Source organism: Gymnodraco acuticeps, unplaced genomic scaffold (genome assembly GCF_902827175.1).
Source record: "Gymnodraco acuticeps unplaced genomic scaffold, fGymAcu1.1, whole genome shotgun sequence".
In the NCBI taxonomy this organism is placed as follows: domain Eukaryota; kingdom Metazoa; phylum Chordata; class Actinopteri; order Perciformes; family Bathydraconidae; genus Gymnodraco; species Gymnodraco acuticeps.
The window spans coordinates 1,065,659-1,086,493 of NW_022990590.1; the positions used below are offsets into that span (position 1 = coordinate 1,065,659).

Here is a 20,835-nt window from a genome sequence, read left to right on the forward strand (position 1 = left end):
TCAACAGCCACAACACGAACAAGAAAGTTGTATCAGTGTCTTGGGATCTCTCCAGATGCAATGTGGGCATTCATCTGTGACATCAAAATCTCTGCACAGAGGCCCAGGTGCCTGATATTGGCACGTTCTGGCTTTCCAGTGGTGCATTGCAACAAAATAAAACAGATGCTGACCATACACTCCCTGTCAAACATTTCTATACTAAAAAATCACCAGTTTCCTCTTTGAGCCCTATATATCATGCTGGTATCATTTGCATGTTTTTTAATGCAGTGTCCTTAAGTGACATCCTTCCTGCAGTCACAGGAGTAATGAGACTCTTGGTGTGCTCTAGAAACCTGTTGAATGAACGCTAAGTGGGGAATTATTGAAATGGCACAAGGTGTCTCCTTTGATCTCAGCAAATGTACGTGATATAAATATCTTCAAATTCATTATGCATGCACAGTGGGACTTGCTAGATCCACAGATTTACCAAATGTATGACTGCCCTTCCCAATTAACCACTACTTCAATATGTTCTCAATTCAATTCAATTCAAAACCTTTATTTATCCAGGTAAAATCCCATTGAGATCAATGATCTCTTTTTCAAGGGAGACCTGCAGAAGTTCTACATTGTTAGTCAACAATCTCAAAGGCTTGTTAGCGAAAACGCAACAATATATTGTTTAGTATATTATTGTTAATTGCAACTTACAAAACGAAGTAGACTTGCCAGGAATCACTTAAATAATTTGACGTAAAGACATATTTATGTTAAAGAAGCCAAAAATCCAACATTCGTTTTTATTTGGAACAGTCCGAGAAAACAGGCAATATGAAGAGTAGTCCATAAAGATTTACTTTTAAAAGGCTTTTTTTCTTATAGAGGATGCAAAAGAGACAGTAATATATACTAGTAGCAATTAAGGTCACTGTAATCGAACATAACTCTTGCAGAGTTCATGGTCCCTGATATCTCCCCATCCCCCATTTTTCACATGTGGGGCCACCCCCCCGGCTCCGTTGGCTGGCAGTCTCTTTGTTATCAGGAGGTTCTTTGGGAACAACTGGTTCCCGCTGCTCTGGAGGATGTTATCTATCTTGGTTTTCTGGCTTATGGGCATGCAAGCAGTCTTCTTGTGGTGCATGCCGCAGTCCCCGGCGTGGAAAACCCGGGGCGCCTCACTGACCATCACCTTCCAGTAGGAGGGCAGGCAGGACACCGTCAGGTGCTGTAAGGACCAGTCCCAGTTGTAGTCGTCATAAGTGCAGAACGTGTCGGTGCATTTGATGAGCTTCTGGTACGTCTCTCTACTCAGAGCCATCCCCATGTTGTGCTCGGTGGACTTCCAGGCCTTCACCTCCACCCTATTCGCTTTGCTGGAGTAGCCGATGTGGCTGTAGCTCCCCAAGGAGAGGATGTCACAGTCTGGACACTGCTCCCTCTTGAGAGACGACATGAGCTTTAAGAGATGGATAAAGTCTGGGGACACGTAGTGGTCCTCCTCGATCAGCAGGACCATGCCCTTATGGTCCTTCAAAACCCGGACTCGGTCCCACACAAAGTGCAGCTTCCACCACCAGTGGTGCTTAGTCTGGGAGAACTTCGCCTCGCGGTAGTGGCCAAATGAGTCAGGGTACTCCGCGTTGATGCATCCCAGCTTTAAGGCGTCATTTTTGGGAAGGTCTCTAGGGCAGTCCTTAGGGTCGTGTCCGGGGAACTCTTCGGGGTACAACTGGATGCTGAAGGGGAAGAAAATCTGAAGTACCTGACAAAAGTCAACAGAGGCCACCACTTCATTTATCTCGGGAGACCAGTAGTCATGGCTGAATATCAGCAGTATGTGCTCCACCCCTCTGACCTTCTGCAAACTGTCCACTAATAGCTTCAGGTAATCCGGTCGATTATGGACCTGAACCACCACAACCAGATCGTCCTTCTGTCGAACCGCCTTAAACTTTTCCTCATTTCTTATTGTCTGGTCAAAGTTGAGCTGGAAGACAATGCTGCGGTAGACTAAAGTTGTGTTATCCGTCTCCAGCTTGGGTATCTTCTCTTTTTCCTTTGCTTTTTCTTGGTGTGTGTCATTTGCATGTATAATGGGGGGTGGGGCAGGTGCCTTGCTGACCGCAGCGGTGGCTTGCACCTGGATATGATTGTTGATGCTGCTGCTGCTGCTCACGCTGCTGCCTTTCCTCACCGTCTCCACTTCCTTGGGGAGCGGCCCGCTGTCGCTCTTCTTCTGCCTTCCACTGCTCCAGAAAGCTAGGCCACAGATAACAACCACCACAGTCAGTATCACCACCTTCCTCTTGTAGATTCGGAATCTCATGATAGGGGGTCAGCCTCTTGCACAGGGAGAGAAGTTGCAGGGAAACAAAAAGCCCAAATTTGCAATTGTGATATTGTGCTTTAAAAGGGGAGCAAGCCTGATTAGAAATAAGCTGATATGAGGCTAATAGTTGGCAAAATGAAGGGTTGTTGTAAACATGGGTCCCACTGGAATGTCATTGATGCTGGATGATTGTTCCATAAGGCATGGCGGTAGCTGGGAGGCAGCAGGGTAGCAGTGTGCATGAACCACCTAAATGAAAAATAAATCAATCAATACAGTCTGGTGCATAGAGGCAGTTAAGGCTGAGCAATATGGCACATGTATGCAAATTACAATAAGAAACATGTAAAATAGAGAAAATAATCATATCAAAATTGTACAGAATCTAGAACTAAAACGCACAAGTAAACAAATCATCCAATTTATGAATTATCAAAGTGTTTGTGATTAATTGTCTGTGTATAAAGTACCAGACTAGGCTAATTGTTTCAGCTGCACAACTCAGCGACTTCCATTTGCTAATGACAACCTCGAGATGCATTGGAAACCTTGTCGGAGCAAAACAAAATCCGATAAGTAATTTTGTTAGATTTCAATTTAGACAGCAGAAATCTGCTCTAATGGAAGCACACTTACAGCAATAGAAATTATTTAATTTCCCATAACAGGACAAGTCACTATGAAAAAGTATCACTAAACCACATGCATATTAAAATGCATTACTGCTGATGCATCTGTTCCTCTGAAGTTATATCATCAATGTTGATTAATTCTCCATGCTTCTTTATGTTCCTCTGCATAAATCTCTGTCCTCAACTGCATTATCAATATTGATTACCCCTCTCTGCTGAACAAACCTCCATCTTTTCTTTGTTATTAAATTAGTGGGCTTCCTGCGTGAACCTTGTATCTGTATGCGTCTTCTCCCCTGCCTATTTAACTGAATGGTCACTGCCTTGCACTACCGGCATTGTATATCTATTAGAGTCTATGATAATGATGATCAATACATTTCAGTTTGCTACAATAAAACTCAAAGTAAAACAATAAGCATGCACTTTAAACATGTACTTTATCTATGCATTTATGGCTGATTAAATGGCAAAGCTATCTGACCCATATAGCTGATGTACATGACTCTATACTATTTTCTCCGTTTAATGGATTCCATACAGTTGAAGCTCGCCAAATGAAGTGAATCGTTTGTTCTGCAGCTAAACAGCACTTCCGTTTTTATCGCTCGTATGTGTTATCTTATAACCTGAACAGCTTTTAATCGAAAAAACAGTGTCTATACATCTTATTGCCTTCTCTACTAAATGTATTTTTTAATGGAAGCCTTCTTCACATGAGTTTGTCTGTCCTGAATTGGCCGCTGTCAGACACACCGAGCCAACGACAGCTTATCGATTTGAACACGATATAACGTTACCTTTATTTCACCGACTGATAGGAAACACTCTCAACTAAAAACAATGTTGTCGTCGCAGCTTCCCTCTTTTTACTGCGAGCATCCTGGAAATGCTAAATTAGCTTCAGCTAGCAACTTACAGGCAGCCCGACCAAACGGCGTCAACAACAGCGTCCATGGCGAGCCACAACAACCGTGTTCACACTGCTTACCTCAAACGGGAGTATCCGTGCGGTCCTTTCAGTGAGAAACATCAGCACGGTGGCGTCCCATTTTCCTCCGCACCTTCATGGAAGCTGCACGGAAACGTAACTACCAGCTAGCTGTACAAATCCCAAATACGGAACCAACCAGTGCCTGCCGCTGTCCCACAATGCACTGGTCCAGAGGGGGGCACCCAAGACACCCTACATATCATATATCCCTGCTGCTGACAGTGTTTCTCATCATAGGGGAGATGGTTTACTATACCTTTAAAAGCTTAACAAGTTCATACTAGGTCCTATTATAGAAATGTTCACGGAAAATCCACACTAAACTGAATTTTGTATATAGTCTACCTGAGATGGAAACGATGGCATCATTACTAGTGTAAGTGATAGGATGATTATTTTGTGTAAAATTCATACTGACTGACTATTACTTTATCCTGTATACTGACACTATACAAATAAGAAATTAATTTGTGTCATATTGTATATTATTCATATAAGCTTTGTCATTTAAACTCCTGAACTTTTTAAAGAACATCCATAAACATTCATCTGTTTGCATCTTGCACATTATTTATCTAATATCATATTCCATTTACTTGTATATAGACTCTTCTTATTTTATTTGTATTTACTTGCACATCTCAAAACATTCTCTTGCACTATTTTATCTGTTTTAACTGTTCTATGTACTAGATATATTCATGTTGCACTTTTGGAGGAGCCTGTGACTTAAGTTTTTCATTGCCATATCTATACTGTAGCTAACGTGCAAATGACAATAAAGCCTTGAATCATTAGACACAAGTTTAAAAAAATGATGATTACGTTTGGGAAACATTAAATATCACAATTGCATAGCAGCCTACGTGGTACATAAACACATATATGAACTGACAATGTCTGTACCAAAAATGTACAACCTTGTCCACTTCTGGCAACAATTTCTTTAAATGATACACTCTCTTGTTGGTGATACTCTTTTAAAAATACATGAATACTTCTTCAATATGATGTAACACCAAAGGGTAGTCATTAAAAAAATATTGCTGAATATTTCACAACAGAAATGTGGCAAAATAAGGTCAACACTGTTGTGTGTGTCGAAGAAAATAAAGAGACTCATTTTTTGGGGGCTTAATCACCAATTATATTAGCTCTAGAAAACAACAGTTTCAAAAGTGCATGGTATTGTCTTTCACAGAATACTGTCGAATTTCAGTTTGGTGGAAAACAAGTATCAAATATATTTGTTCCAAATTAGCCCTACTTACAGTAAGAAGGTGTAAACGTATGAACGTACGTTTAGTTTTCCCCCTAAAATGCCTTTTGTTTATCCAGTTAACCCAATTTTCACAACAGAGCTTCAGTATATGACATTCTTAGCTATTTAAATGGCCAGTGCACTAAATGCCTCCTCTGTGTTTGCTGTAACGCCACCTCCAGGCCATTACACTCCTCTCTATATGCAGCAGTTTTCTCCATCACGAGAGGGCGCCAAACAAAAACTCCACAGCCGGAAACACGTAATCTGAAAGCTTCATTTGCGCACGCGCACCCCTTATTCTTCCTTTCCGACGCTCGAGCGAGAGAGACAAGATGGGCCATCAGCAGCTCTATTGGAGTCACCCCAGAAAATTCGGCCAGGGATCCCGATCCTGGTCAGTTTTGCCTTAAACGTATCATTTATCAATATATGTGCTAAAGCGGGGCAGTTTTGAGGTATTTGTAGCTTCCCATACTTTAGAATTTATCACCAAATGTCCACCGCATGGGAGCTCCTGTCGAGCCAATATGGCGGTAGAAGGATGCCCCGTGCTAACCTGTTAGCACTAGCATTTTGTTAAGTCAGCCTCACCTCGTTTCTGAAACAATACAACTCATAGAAATATATAAGAGGGCTAATATGTTCAAATTGAGTTCTGGGAAAGTTTCTCGTTAACTTTCTTAATTTGTAATATTGCTAACTATATGCTATAGGAGCTTACACCGTTCAATGATATTAGCAGTGATGCACACCAGCTTTGCTGAGTCTGTATGAACTTCCGCACCTCTAGTTGTGTGAAAGAATGTTAGTAAAGGATTATGTTACCTGGTATTTTGAATATAAGCGAATTAACCCCATATTCTTCTGTATTTCAGCCGGGTTTGCTCGAACAGACACGGTCTTATCCGTAAATACGGGCTCAACATGTGCCGCCAGTGCTTCAGGCAGTACGCTAAAGACATCGGCTTCTGCAAGGCAAGTATTATTATGCTTTATATCTAATTTGAGAGGTAATCCAAATGTTATCATTATCCGATAATGAAAAAAAGTAAAGTTACAGGCTCAATGTAAACAAAGTAAATGCTACTGCATTGAAGGTAAAGCACAATAAATAATATAAATATGTTGGACTGTATATTACTAGTGTCTTAATTTCTCTTATTGTCTTGTTTATGCTGCTGCCACGCAAATATTTCCCAAATTGCGATCAATCAAGTACTTGTCTATCATTTACTGAAACGTTATATATACATCTTGCTTGTACCGCACTACAAATGCAATGAATGATGGGTCTTAATATCCAACAATGTGGACTACATATTCTGTACACCTGACTAATGAGTTGCTTCCTTTATTTTCCCACAGCTGGACTAAATGTCACGTCCTAGGATGGGTTCAGTCATCTCTGGAAGGCTGGCCGAGATGGGATAATTAGCACTGCAAATAAATGTGTTCTTTTGACCAAACTAAATCTTTTGTGGTGGTTCTTTCTGTACACATGTCAGTGACGTTATAGTCAGGAAAGATGGTTCTAAATAACACACGTAACAAAGATTACCCAGTTTTTATTGGTAGACAAAGACATTCACTTACAAATGGTTATATCTTAATACAAACTAAATTGGCCTTCTGTGATTTGCAATACTTTGATACCATGGCAATATTTAAGTCATCGCTAGAGAAACAAAAAATAATAATATAAATGCTGTTGACACCAGTGGTAACTTCCAGATGTCTTTGGATGCCAAACCCATGTTGAAACTAAAAGGCTATATTTTGTTGAGTATCATTTATCAGAATACCTTTATTCGTTTATAGAGGGGAAATGTACATTGTGACAGCAAAAGCGAAGATGGACATACAAATAAAACACTATTAGAAAGGGCATGCACATATTTTACATTAAAGACCGACTCTTAAAGCAACATTTGAGACCTGTTTTACAAGAAATGAGAAGTACAATTAGCAATTGTCTGAATATATGTTTATCTTTGTACTAAAGTATTATCAGCCAAATGTAGGAGAGACCAGGGACAGTTGCAAACTTTTTGGGATTTTCCCCAATAAGTAAAAAACCATTTACAATAGGATAGCCATTTTGCTATATTATACATTATCAATATGTCAGCTACTGAAACGATGTATTTAAGATCTTTTTATGAAATAAGTACAGGGTTAAAAAAAAAAATCAACTGTCCTTGAGTACAGGGACAGTTGTAACACATGCCAGGCATGGTTGTAACATGTTAATAACGGTTACCTTTTCAACACTACATGACAACAAATAGGGAAAGCTGTCAAATTCTAAGGCAACAAGATTTGAATGGGGTTTCACACATCCCTCCATCAAACAATGAGCAATGAACATGATAACAGATAACACACACAGCATCATCCTCTGTGAAGGATTAAACTGTTCTCTGAGAGGTGCTTCTAGCTTAATTATGTGGACCTGCCTCCTTTGAGCTGAGACCATAATATAAATCAGCTGCCTCCATCAGGTAGTCTCTCAAAAGCATCTCCTGCTCTGTTGAGAACACCTTCTTTGGTGTCCAGTAGCCTACTCTTGGGGGTGTTTGTGATCCCTGACTCTCCAACCTCAGCCTCTTTGTATGGAACCGGTACAGGGTGACATGGCATATATCCAGGGACTTTGCCACTTCCCTGAATGATTTGCCCTTCTCAACTTCATTTGAGGCTCTCTGCAGCAGAGCAAGTGGCACTCCCCTGTTTGTCTTCCTCTTTCTGACATGTGGCATACTGTAAACACACGCATACACTTTAGGCCTAATGTACAGTATTTTATTCTGTTTATTTGTACAGGGACAATGCACACCAATCAACAATACAACTGTATGCTTGAATGAACAATTGATCATTCAAGCAAATGAGCCATCATTGTAAATGTGCCATGTTACAACCGTCCCGTTACAACCGTCCCAGGACCACCAGTCTTGCTTGCACCCCCTGTGAACCTACCTGGTTGCTAGCTTGACCCATATTTAGCTAGTTATATTTTTAGCTTACAAAACAGTGATTCTAATAATACTAGTTTGGATTCCTAGACATTTGAACTCAAGACAGTATCCAAAAAATACATCATAATTTTAGTTAATATTTTATCTCAGAAACACACTTTTACTGATATCTTATGCGAGAAATTCAAACGTGGCTCCTTTTTTTCTCAGCGATCTTACCATCTAACTGCGCATGTGCAGAGTGAGTTTCATCACTCTAGCTTGTTTGTGATTGGAGATATTGAAGGTGTTACAACCAACCCTTGTTACAACTGTCCCTGGTCTCCCTACTGTAAAAGCAAATGAGCATTTTCATGTAATTTAGTTCCTACATTTGGAGCCGATGTTGGTACTCAATACTAATGGGTAGATGAGTAGTATAGTACTGCATCATTACATTAAAGCATCTTGTCAAAGTAAAATGTAAGCACATAAGATCTTTGGAGTAGAAGTAGCATTCAAGGATTATTACTGTTGAAATTATAATTAAGAATAGTACTTGGTGACATTCCACCACTGGAAATGTCCAAGCACAACTGATATCTGCTGCTGTACATAATTATAAGCGGCACAGCAGTAAAGAGCCATGGATTAATTTCTAAATCAGCATGTATTCACATGATAGTCATGCCCCTATCCAGAATTGGCGAGATGCTGAGATATTAGTCTTGGTCAAAAATAGGGAAATTTGATGGGCTCCCAGTTGTGTGGCCCATTGCTCGGTGCATTCCATATTCGGCTACGACATTTTAAATATTAAGCTCAGCACTAACATGGCTAACAATTTGTTGTATAATTTCTCAAATCTGTTTTTAACGATACAATCAAAGATGCATCATGGCATGTGGGACTCTGATAGACCAGTGTGGATTTATTCAAATATGTCATTTTCTATCTGTCTTTTAAACAGAAAGTTAGGTGTGAAGCACTAGATGGCAGCAGCACTTCATGTTCATGATCCAACACCAGTGTCAATGAACTAACACTAGCACATGCAATCTTTATAGTCAAACAGTGCATGCAGATGACCAGTTATATATATGTTATGCTTAATTAAGGTTGAGTGTTAGGTTTCAGGTTTACAGGAAAACAGCACTCAAGAGAGGTTACTATACGTATTGTTGAAAGAAAAACTCAATTTGAAAGATTGATTTATCACTTGGATTATTTATCAGGTGGAGGTTTGGTCATGTTTAATAGGCAACAAAACATTTTAGTCAAAATCCTGTTTATCATAAGTAGCAGATATTTTTGTGCTCAACTGCATTACTCTGCATCTTTCTCAATCCCAAATGGGTTAACTAAAATGTAGCAAAGATTCAATCAGATCATAACAAAGTGAAAGTTAAATACACCATGGACACTTTCAGCACAAAACAAGTGATACAACGGATAAAAAAGAAAGTGGTGTAGCATTTAAAATCCTATGTACTGTTTTAAAAAAATGCTAAAATGTAAGCAGCAATGAACCAACACACAGATAAAGAAAGAAAATCAATATTATGTATGTGTTTGTTTTGGCATTTTATTTTCTGTAAAATATGTAAGTATGATACAAACTTAAAACTACAGGCATAAAGGGACTTGTGAGGACAGGCTGCTGTTTGGACGCAGGGAGATGAACCCACAAACGCTCCGTGTTGCATCAGTCCACTACGGAGGAGGCTGAAAGGTGTTGTCTTTGATGTTCACTTCACATCCTTGTTTTGTATCACCATGTGTATTAATCCTCCTGATATGCTGCCTTCTATTCACTCCACAGACAAGACAAGCGAGCGAGAGGACATGTTGAAAAGTCTGTTTCATCTAACATGAGCCCTCTCAACAAGGCCCTTTCTTCTTCTCTGTCTTTGTGTGGCCAGACCATTTCGCTGGTCTTCTGTATGTCATGCTATTATAATCTATTCAGAGAGTAATGTCTGAAGTATTTTCAGAATCAGCTTCAATGGCCAATCTGAACACATAAGGCACTCGACTCCTTTTTTCCCCGGTGCTCTTTATGTATACATACATTGATTTAACAGCTTGGGATAAGTAAGCTGGATGAAAAAAGGGTATTTGTATACAAATGATAAGTTTACAAAAATCTATATACAATTCAAGTGTCTTAGGGTATAACCATACAAATAGTGCAAGATTACTGTATGTACAGCATGTAAATGTTTACATAGCATGCTGGATTTATATCCTCAAGCCATGATGATATGTACAATGGGGCCTTTGGGATAAAACTGTTTCTCGTGTCTGGTGGTTTTTGCGCCCTGTAATAGTGAATATGGGCCAATAATTCAAAAGCAGATGGCTGTGCATGATAGGACACCTTTAACCTCCTCAAAAAAGTTGCGAAAATACCTTCTTTCAGCCTCATTCTGTTGAAATCAGGCTGAAAACAACGACAAAATTCAACTTAATGATTCATTTTTTAACCCTCCTCTTATTTATCAAAAATATTATTATCCCGTTTGCACAAGTAGATCTGAAGTAAATAAATAAAAAACTAATAAAAACATCCATAGGGATCCATTTTCGAAAAAATAAAATAATTTAGCTCAAGCAACATTAGCATTAGCAGATAGCAGTATCTCCTTGTTTCTGAGCCACAACATAATCATGCATAAATACAAAATAAAGAATGTGCGTGTAGTGGCCTTCCCTGGTGTCGGCTCAGTGAACTACTATAATAAATGATCAGCCTTATGTGCAGGTATTGGCCCAGTTTCTCAGTGTACCACTACTTTATAGCACCTACCGGAGGTACTGTTGGAGGACAGGTTGGCACCGGGGATTTGCAGTCCTGACTGTCTGTTTGGTGTCCGATCCAAACCAGACATTGATGGATGTGCAGAGAACAGACTGGATTATTGCAGCGAGAATTGGATCAGCGGCTCCTGAGGCTAAACTTGGTTAGGCTTGCTGCAGGATGTGTCATCTTCAAAATCCAGCAGTTGAACATTTGTGTTTTCCTCTCAGAAACTCAGATACTTACCTCTGTGACTGGATTGCAATCGCAATAAATGAGAGCATGGGCCGATTATGAGAAAATAGGGCCCTGTGCACTAACATGCACAAGGCCCCATGAACACCCATTCTTGTTTTTGTTAGCTTTTTGTTGTTTTTATACCTCTCTGTGTGTCTCTTTATAGTCATTTGGAATATGTTGGCAGTGATGTTGTGTCTCTTTGTGGTTGTTGTGTCCCTTTTCATGGTTGTCATGAGTCACTTTCTGGTCTCTTTGAAGCTGTTCTGCATCTCTTTCTAGTCTCTTTGTAGTTAATTTGTTTCTTTGTGGTGATCTTGAGACTCTTCCTGTTTCATACAGGTGTATTTGATACACATATTGTAGGTGAAAGCCAGAGGGGCCCATATTCTACAGCAGTAAGTATTACATTTTCATAAACATTGGGGGAAATTATTTAAGCAGTAAAAACATATCTCAGCCTGTGGGATCAGTTTGGTTTGTTTGTTGGTTTCAGTGTCTGTTTGTCAGCAGGATTACAAATTACTGACCTGAATTTCATGAAACTTGGCAGTAGCGTGTAGCACTAGCAACTGAAAAACCCATAACATTTTCTAACACATACACGATATACTGATTCCGCTTATGTAAACATCCTTGGTGGAGGTCTGTGCTTTCTGAGTGCCCTTCCAGTTGACACCTATTCCAACAGTAGCTGCTTATGTGTTGCAGCACTGGAATACGGGACCCCTTGAAAACGAGATGGTGCATCTCAATGGGTTTATCCCAATCAATACACATTTCTATATATAATGTACATGTGGAGAAATAAATCATTTGTTGCTCTGAAAGACTCTCTGTGCACTCATGTATGCATGTCAAGCATACCACCTTATACATATATAATTGTGTGCACTGTGTGGTAACAACCACATCTTCACACTGAGAGTAAACCTGACTAAAACACTAGCTCGAGCAAATCAGAAGGGAGCGCTTGTTTGATGGCGCGGGACCTCAAAGTCTCAGTGCTGCTCTGACTGCCTGCCAGGCACATCACAGAGGCTTTCCATCCATCTCCGAGATTATAGGGAAAATAAGTGAATCCAACATGTTACGGTGCTCTGTTGGCATGGAAACATTCCTCTGGGTTTACCTGCTTTCAATTGTTAGACCAGAGAGGCACTTCCCGCTGCAAGTTTCCTCAAAAGAGCTGTGAGCAAACACACGGCTCATTCACGCTCTCCCTCAATTTCAACTGAGTGGGTTTGGTGTTTGGCAAATACAAGAGAAAAGAAAAAAGAGTATAGTAGCCGGGGACGGAAAGAACAAACAGGAAGATTAATTGAAAAACAGAAAGAGGCCACAGTAAAGGCAAGAGCAGTTTATTCTCACTGTGGAATCATGCAGTGACTAAGAGCGGAGTATTGATAATTACTGCATGTTTTGTTCACTCATTTTCTTTGGGTGATAGCAACTGGAGAGGTTTAAAGCATCCTCAATGATCCATTTATTTATCTAACAGTGATATATCTAGCCATAAAACCAACAGACTACAGTGTTTTCCAGGATATTGTCTCCTGTTTCTGTGTATTCCCACGAGGCTGAGCTTTATACAGTCCAGTACGAGCACCAAGCTGACTACATTGTTCTAGTAGTCCTATTTGACTGGAAAACTTGAGTCAGCTAATCTAATTCAACCACAATGGAATAAGCATTCCCCTGCTCCATAACCCTTATTTAGGCTAGGAGGACATTAGACCTAAACATTAATTTCTCTATAGATTTCATGGGGGGAAGATGATTGAAAGAGAGGAAATGCTCTAGAAATGCACATACATAAGAGGTGGTCCATTTTTCACTGCATTCTTCAGGATAATGTAACATAAACTGGATCCACACCCCGCCAAAGTAAAAGCGCTCATGGTGATCGCAGCAGGAAACGCACAGGTGTGATTAATAACCCTAACGATGGCTGCGTCCCATTCAGGTGCGCTCGTTGAAGGCCCCTGCTGCTGCATTTTGGCCCACATGACTTACTTGGACACCTAAATGGGACAGAGCCATTGTTAGTGTAATTGGTTACACCTGTTCCTCCCCTGCTGCAAGGACAAGTCAAAATGGCTGCAGTGAAAAATACCTATTTTCTGTTTTCGTTTATCTCCTCAGGTAGAGCCGCTTGACACCACATGACAGAGGCCGACCCTTTTTCAATGTAACGGTTTGGAAAACAAAATGATTTCCTAATTGTGCGTTAATGTTATGTTTATCAGACTTTGTTCATTCTGGATGATGGCCCTGAGCTTTGTAGAAGCTTATTCCTAAGAAGTGGAAATCATTTGTGGCCTGACTGGCGGTACTACAGGAAAGATATGAGAGTCAACAAAAGCATTAAAACTGTCGCTGAGAACTATAAATATTTATAGCAGATTTCAAGGCAATGTGGCAGAACTACTATCGGGAAGGAGCAACAATTCCATTTGTATCCTCAGACTGTTGTTTACCATGTTAAAGACACAGTAGTTAAGACTAATTTGAACCCTTTTAATGATCCTCTCCACTCTAAAAATGTGTTATTCTTATTTCCCCTAAAATCTCTGAATTTGAATATTCTCACTTATCTAAAAATGATCACTAAAGGGGTGTTTATAGTAACTTTACTAAAGGGGAAGATCTCTGTGCATTTCCCTAAAAACTGAGATTAGAACGAACTAGATTTTGTATGTCACAATTGCGAATGCTTATTACAGTCGATATGCCTATACAGGAAATGACTTTGAATTAGCATAGTAAAGGTTTTTCATACTTATCTCCAAGAATCAGAATCAGTTTTATTAGCAGGTTCACACATAGGAATTTGCTTTGGTATAAGTGATGCATACAGAGACACAGAAACAAGAATATGTAACCAAAACAAATAAATGTGTACAATTATAAAAGGTAAGACTATTGCAACAAAGTAAAAATAATACTTACACAAAATATAGTTATGTAGGAAACAAGATATGACAATACTATATTGAAAGTGGCGTGTTATGCTGATGATTGATTTATGCTGATGATTTAAAAAAAGGTAGCATGGAGCAGAAATGTTCAACATGCAGGATTTCCAATATTAAAAAGAACAAGATATTGTTCGCATGATGCGATGTGCATGTGGGTTAACACAAATTCTGTGATTTTCCATTTTTGGAAATTCAAAGATCTTCATTTTCTCAATGAGGGAGAAAGGGAATTTGCTTCCAGCTCCTATGTTGTTGTTGTTGTCTTTTTACGTGAAAAAGCCATGTTTAACAACATATTAATTATAGCAGAGTATTTTCACACATTTCCCCAACATGTCTGGAGGGGAGCTTCAAGTTTACCTTGCATTATAATTTATAATGTACGTACATCAAGGGGGAACAATTAAACAAACCTAAGGTAGAGAGTTCTTTTATTGACTTACTTTTTTGCAAGTTTGCACACTTTCCATAAAATGTCAACAAGAAAGCAGATAATTGATCCCTGAAGCAAAAACAGCAGTATTCTACAACAAATATGAACCTTAATAGCCAGGACTGAACCAACACAGAGAGATGACTGGGGAATATAAAATGTCGCACCTGTTTGAAAAAGTTTGGAAGATGATGTTCACTTACACCTCTTAGTCGCTGTGTAATTTTAGCTGAATAATAAGCGCTGAGCCAGAAATGAAAAATGTGTTGCTTACAAGATTATGACAAATAGAAAAAATATGCAGCTTAATGCTTGTTGGTATTCAGCATGTACTATATTGGTTGGCACAAAGCTAGATTTCATAAATTACCCTGTGCATGCAGAGCAATCCATCAAACCACTGCAGAGTATCAGTTATTTTCAAAGCTACGGACAATGTGGCATTTATGTCCTACACATAAATGAGTTTGAAAGAGAAATAAGCTGTCACACAGATTTACATGCACGCCATCTTCTTCTAACAATTGTTGTATACAGTATACAATAAAATGGGATTGAGTTGAACATCTTACATTATCTGGTGTGACACCAACCTTCACAAGCAGTGCAGTTAATAAATTACAGTGGAACAAATTCCGCAACACCAAAACATACCTGTGGGGGCAGTGTTGCACCATTTAAAATAGCAGGAAGAGGAAGCATGGAGCAGTTGAAGGTGAGGTGACAGGAGGTGCTGTAATGCTCTCTGGGGAGGAGCTCTCTAGTTGCAATGGGGGAAGAATAAAAGAGATGCAGAACGATAAGAAGCAGCCTCCATCATGCTGTCAGCTCAGGGCATATCTAATTGAATACGCCATGCCATTTGAAGTGGAGAATACATACAGCTGAAGCAGACAAGAAAAATCATAGGGCAGGAGCAGCGGGAGGGCAGCCTTCGCCAAACAAAAAGACATATCAAAGAAGTTAACACGGGAGATGTTCAAACAGATCGCCCTGATCTTTGCTCTATGTTCGACATCTCCCAATGTCTCTGTGTTTCTGCTGTCGGTGGCAAGGTGGGCAGGTGTGAGAGGAGAGGAAGAAAGTCTGCCATGAAGGTTGCTTTTGAGGAATAAGAGGAGGGTTAAAAAAATAATAATTAAGTTGAATTTTGTCATCGTTTTCAGCCTGATTTCAAATAACAGAATGAGGCTGAAAGAAAGTATTTTTGCAACTTTTTCGAGGAGGTTAAAGGTGTCCTATGATGCAAAATGCACCTTTTGATGTCTTTTATACATAAATATGTGTGTCAAAAAATAAAACCCTTTCTCTTTTCCTCCGTACCCAAATCTCTAAAAACGGGGGTACAACCGAGCTGATCCAGATTTGCGTCAGATATGACGTAATATCGGAAATGTGGGCTGGCTTTACACCCACGGCCCTATCAGAAACGTCGCTATCAGAAACAATGTGCGACATGTATTGGACGTAATATGGGCCGTTTCTCAATCTCGAGGATTCTGGCTTCCAAGCCAATATTTTAAGGATGCTACGTCATCGAGTGCCGCCGAAGGACTGTTCCAATCTCCATCATACTTGGAATTCCACCGAGGCCGCGTCCTTCGTTTGGGGAAAATTTAGAGGCTGCACATGGGTAGACTTCGCGTCCTTAAAATCCCCACAATGCTTTGCGCACAGACCAATTTCAAAAACCCTTGCGGAGAATGGCTGAACCGACGCAGCACACGTTTAAATGTAAGTATGTAGTGGCGTAGAACATGTGTTGGTAAATATGTTACTTTGTTACATTTGTTTGTTATCACCAAAAATGTGTTCCGTGAAAGTAAAGCAAGTTCATAATTAGATAGACATCGTGAGGTATTTATTTTCGGTACAGTTTATGTTGAAACCGTTAGAGAGAGTGGCACACTTGTTAGCCTGTTCCATTCTTCTTCGTTTTCCGAAGCCATGGCTTGGAAGTATACTTGCTTCGTTTCTGAAGGAAGTGACTTGGAAGTACGAGACTACCAAGCCAGCATCCTAGTGATTGAGAAACACCCATGGTCTTTGTTTACATTAGCAAGTATCGCTAACACTCAGAGCTATCCTGTACAGGAGAAAGTATGTGTAAAAAAAGCAGGAAATAAAAAAAGGAACTCACCTTTTGGTAAACCCGCAAGAAAAAAAGCATTTGAACTCCATATTATTTCAGAAATAATCCTCGTCACAGACCTCACTGCTTGCCTTGCTGTGCTCAAAAGGGGGCGGGGCCTGCAGCTACAGTCACAGAATCAGCCCTTCTCTAACAGGGCTGAAATAGAGGGATATGAGGGATGTCTAAAATGCATGATCTGTTTGGTATTTTGAGAAAAACACATCATAGACATGTTTTTTATATATTTTTATATATCTTAAACCCATAATATATGCCTAAAAAAATAGCATGATAGAAGATCTTTAAAACACCTGAAACTCTGCTTTTAAGAGGCATTATACAACAGTGGAGGTCAGGGGCTGGTTTTCACTGGCCTGCCACATGTAGCTTAGCACAGCACAGTGCTTAGGGGCAGCCGGGGAAAAAAAATATTACTCATAAATGGAAAAGATCAAATAGTGGCATTTAACAATCCGCAGAGAAATGGTGTCACGGAGGGCCCTCGTCTTTCAGCACTCCTCGGGCTAAGAGGATGTGCTGTTCTGTCAGCATTGTAATTTATTTCTCACACAGGTCACGGCTGGGCAATCAGACCATATTCTTTACTTTTCTAGGTGGTCTCTCGCTATAATCCCCCATTACGGTCATGCACATATGAGCTAAAGGTATGAATAGGTATTCAGACCTTAGACCTCCGAGAGACTAGACAAAACCGCACAACCTTCATGCAATATGTTAATATCAGCCCGTAACCACACCTGTCAATCACTTCACTACACTGGTTTGGATGTTAACCTTTTGACTTCACAATACTTGGCCTGAATATGACCCATGCTCACATCTTTCATGACTCACTTTTATGAATCTCCGAGACAGCCTGCGAGGGAGTGAATATTTAAAGGGATTTGCATGAACATTATATTGTAGTGCATATTAACGAAGTAGGATATCCTCGGAATGCAGGGCAAGATGACAGGAGGAGGAGAAGAAGCAGAAGTGATGGATCGTTGTGCGACAATTTTTTTTGCTACATGTAAACATTTGTTATGCGCCGCTGCAGAATCGCTCCCTCTGAATTCTTGAATTGTTTGATATGATAAACAGATGTTCAAGATGGTGAGTGAACAGCTGCCTCCCGCTGATCTTATTAGGAGTTGCTAATTCTTTCCACTGCGCCTCCAGTTGTGAAACCTCTTAGCTGTGAAACCTGTTAGCTGTCCAACTGTCACACTCTGCTCCAACCTCGGTGCTCACACTTTGGCGCTAGCACTTCTAATCCAGGAGAGAAAATGAACTGTCACGCATGTTCGACTGCCGGTTTCCGTGACAACACCTCCAACTGGTTAGGTTTGGAGTAATGGGCAGGACTTTTTTTTCTACCCCTCTCTCCATTTTCAATATTTGAAGGAGGTAATTTGGAAGGAGGACGATTCACTCGACGACAATGTGACAGATGCAGCTCTATTTTTCAGGATGCATCAATGTGCGAATGATGCATCCGGAGAGGATCAGAGAGAGGGGTGTAAAACCCTCCCGCAGCTCAAATAGGGGGAGGCAGGCTTTTCTACTCACTCATAATTTTGTTATTAACCCCACTCCAAGCGTAACCATTACGCCTCTGGCTGTTACGCGCAGCCTCTCGCGCCGACCAACATGTCAGAAAATGACTGGCATTAAATATGACACACAGTCCTTATGCCATCATTGCAGAGAGGGCCATTTTCCTCTTGAGTGAAATGGAGGACGGTGCCGAGTTGATATTTTTTGACTAATGCAGCGTTGGAGTCTTCTTACTTACCCACAGGCGCTGCTTTCAGAAAACCACAACATGGACCACACATACATCTGTTCTGTGGTGGAAGCAGTTATAACCTTTTACTTGAAAGTAAGCACATATATGCAGGTTTTTAAAACACTTTAAAACCCGCCTAAATAAGAAATTGGCTTCTTTCCCATTGCAAGTAGATGTGTGCCATTTCTTTTCTGGTTGTGTCACGTTTAAAGTCTCAGAAGTGCTGGCTGACACCAAGCAGAGTTAATAAACAGGGAAAATGTCATAGTGACTTCTTTTTTGTGCCTGTTACTTATCCAGTCTCTTTCAAATTGTCAAACCAGAGTTGGTAATTGCTGGAACAGTGAAATGACTTAGACATATGGTGGTTTTGAGTAGAGCATATGGATTGTTGGTTAAATCTACCTTAGGGAGAATGTGAGAATTTCAGTCATCTGGGAGGGACTCGAAGTAGAGCTGCTGCTCCTTCGCTTAGAAAGGAGCCAGTTGAGGTGGTTCGGGCCCCTTATACGAGACCAAGGGGTAGACCCAAGACCAGTCATAGGGATTATATCTCCATGTAGGCCTAGGAATGCCTTGGAATCCCCGAATCAGAGCAGCTTGATGTGGCCAGGGAAAGGGAAGTTTGCGGCTCTCTGATGAAACTGCTACCTCCGTGACCCAACTCAGGATAAACAGTGGCAAATGGTTGGATTGATATTGAGCAGAATATCATAGCATCACAGCAGAAAAGGGGCGAAAATTAGCACCAGAATGCAACTGCCGATCAGAGTTGGAAGCAATTCATTCATACCCATGATTGCTGTCAATCATAAATCATAATTTCGATCGTAGCTTTTCCAAGTAAAGACTAAAGCAATCTATTTGTGGATTTGGTGGACATTTTGTCTAGTTGGGTGGGCGCTATAGTTGCTACTGAAAGCTGCATTTAAAAAAAACAGCAAGCATTGATTCATTATGCCTGCCTTTAAGTCAGCATGAATGGCCACTTTGGGCACTCACTGCTGATTACGTTCTTATGAAGTGAATGCCTCTCTTATGGACACCTCTGCTGAGGTTATGTCTGTCCAGCCTTTCAAAGCTGAAATGTGATTACATGTTCCTTTGAAGGACAGTGCTAAAGTGGAGAGGTTATATAAACCTTTATCATTACGCACCACCATACACTGCATTCTGAGCAGCTTTATTCCCTGTAAGTGTTTCATTTTCCCTGGACTGCAACTCAAGATTTTTTCCAACTCTTCTTGGATCTCAGGAGGTTAAATCACTTGGTCGCAGCAGAACGGTTTGTTGCCCCCAGCATTTACAAGTATGGGATTAAGAAGTCACGCTGTAAAGTATGGCATGGAACATTGTTGTTTGGTGCTGAGATGTGTCTTTCCCTATAGATTCACTGTCTGTTCGCCTGCGGCAGCATGACCTGCCAGACCTGTGCCGCTGCTGCTCTGGGATCCTCTCTGCGTTTATTGATTCCAGCCTGTCCGCCCACCAGAGGATCCGATGCCAGCTATCATGATGCAGAGTCCACATATTTAAAGCCAGAGGGTATCAGCAGACCAAACTCTCTGATTGGCGTAATTTAGAGCGATAGGGATCCGTTAGAGCCACGTTACGATTTATTAGGTGTGTGTGTGTGTGTGAATAAACAGATCGAGAGATCAATGGAGACAGGTCAATAGAAATTATAAGCATTTTAACAAGCACCAGTGAGCGACAACACAACTTAAGAGCTAGTATGGATTGATGCCAAGGCTCTATTTTAGCTTAAGGAGTGGATACATATCTCAGTAAAGAAAAACAACTTAGTGTTCATTTTATTTTCTGCCTATTAGGTTTTAAGTGTCATGTAAATAATGATAGACTAGTGAAAGAGGTGGAAAATATGATGTTTTGGTGCAGACATGGATCAAGGCTGGAGAAATCGAGTGTGTCTGAGCTTGGCCAAGCATAAAAACAAAAATGTCAATAAAACCACCTTTGGTTACGGCGTGAGGAGCTTGGAGCCCAATATACCTGATTGCAGGTCTAGATTTGATTACATCTACCTGAAAATGTCCTTCAGTTTTACTGCTCTTATTACTATTCCTACTATGACTGCATGCAAGGTTATTATGATAGATATATCTAGATTGAACTTATTGTCATTACTATTGTCAGGTACTATGTAACGAAACGGTTTCTCTGCATTTGACCCATCCTAGTGTTAGGAGCAGTGGGCTGCCATTATATACGGCGCCCGGGGAGCCGTGTAGGGAACGGTGCCTTGCTCAGGGACACCTCGGTAGCACTTG

General features: G+C 40.4%; 2 protein-coding genes across 2 annotated transcripts; one reads left to right on the forward strand and one right to left on the reverse strand.

The window, feature by feature from the left end:
- Positions 1 to 752: 752 nt before the first annotated feature.
- mgat2 (alpha-1,6-mannosyl-glycoprotein 2-beta-N-acetylglucosaminyltransferase) lies at positions 753 to 4,118 on the reverse strand. Its single transcript, XM_034228611.1, has 2 exons — positions 3,944 to 4,118; positions 753 to 2,569 (listed from the first exon to the last, which is right to left on the reverse strand). Exon 2 carries the CDS (start codon positions 2,315 to 2,317, stop codon positions 914 to 916), a length of 1,404 nt encoding a protein of 467 aa, XP_034084502.1. The 5' UTR covers positions 2,318 to 2,569; positions 3,944 to 4,118; the 3' UTR covers positions 753 to 913.
- Positions 4,119 to 5,474: 1,356 nt separating this feature from the next.
- rps29 (ribosomal protein S29) lies at positions 5,475 to 6,681 on the forward strand. Its single transcript, XM_034228623.1, has 3 exons — positions 5,475 to 5,604; positions 6,086 to 6,185; positions 6,576 to 6,681. Exons 1-3 carry the CDS (start codon positions 5,543 to 5,545, stop codon positions 6,582 to 6,584), a joined length of 171 nt encoding a protein of 56 aa, XP_034084514.1. The 5' UTR covers positions 5,475 to 5,542; the 3' UTR covers positions 6,585 to 6,681.
- The last annotated feature ends 14,154 nt before the right edge of the window (positions 6,682 to 20,835 follow it).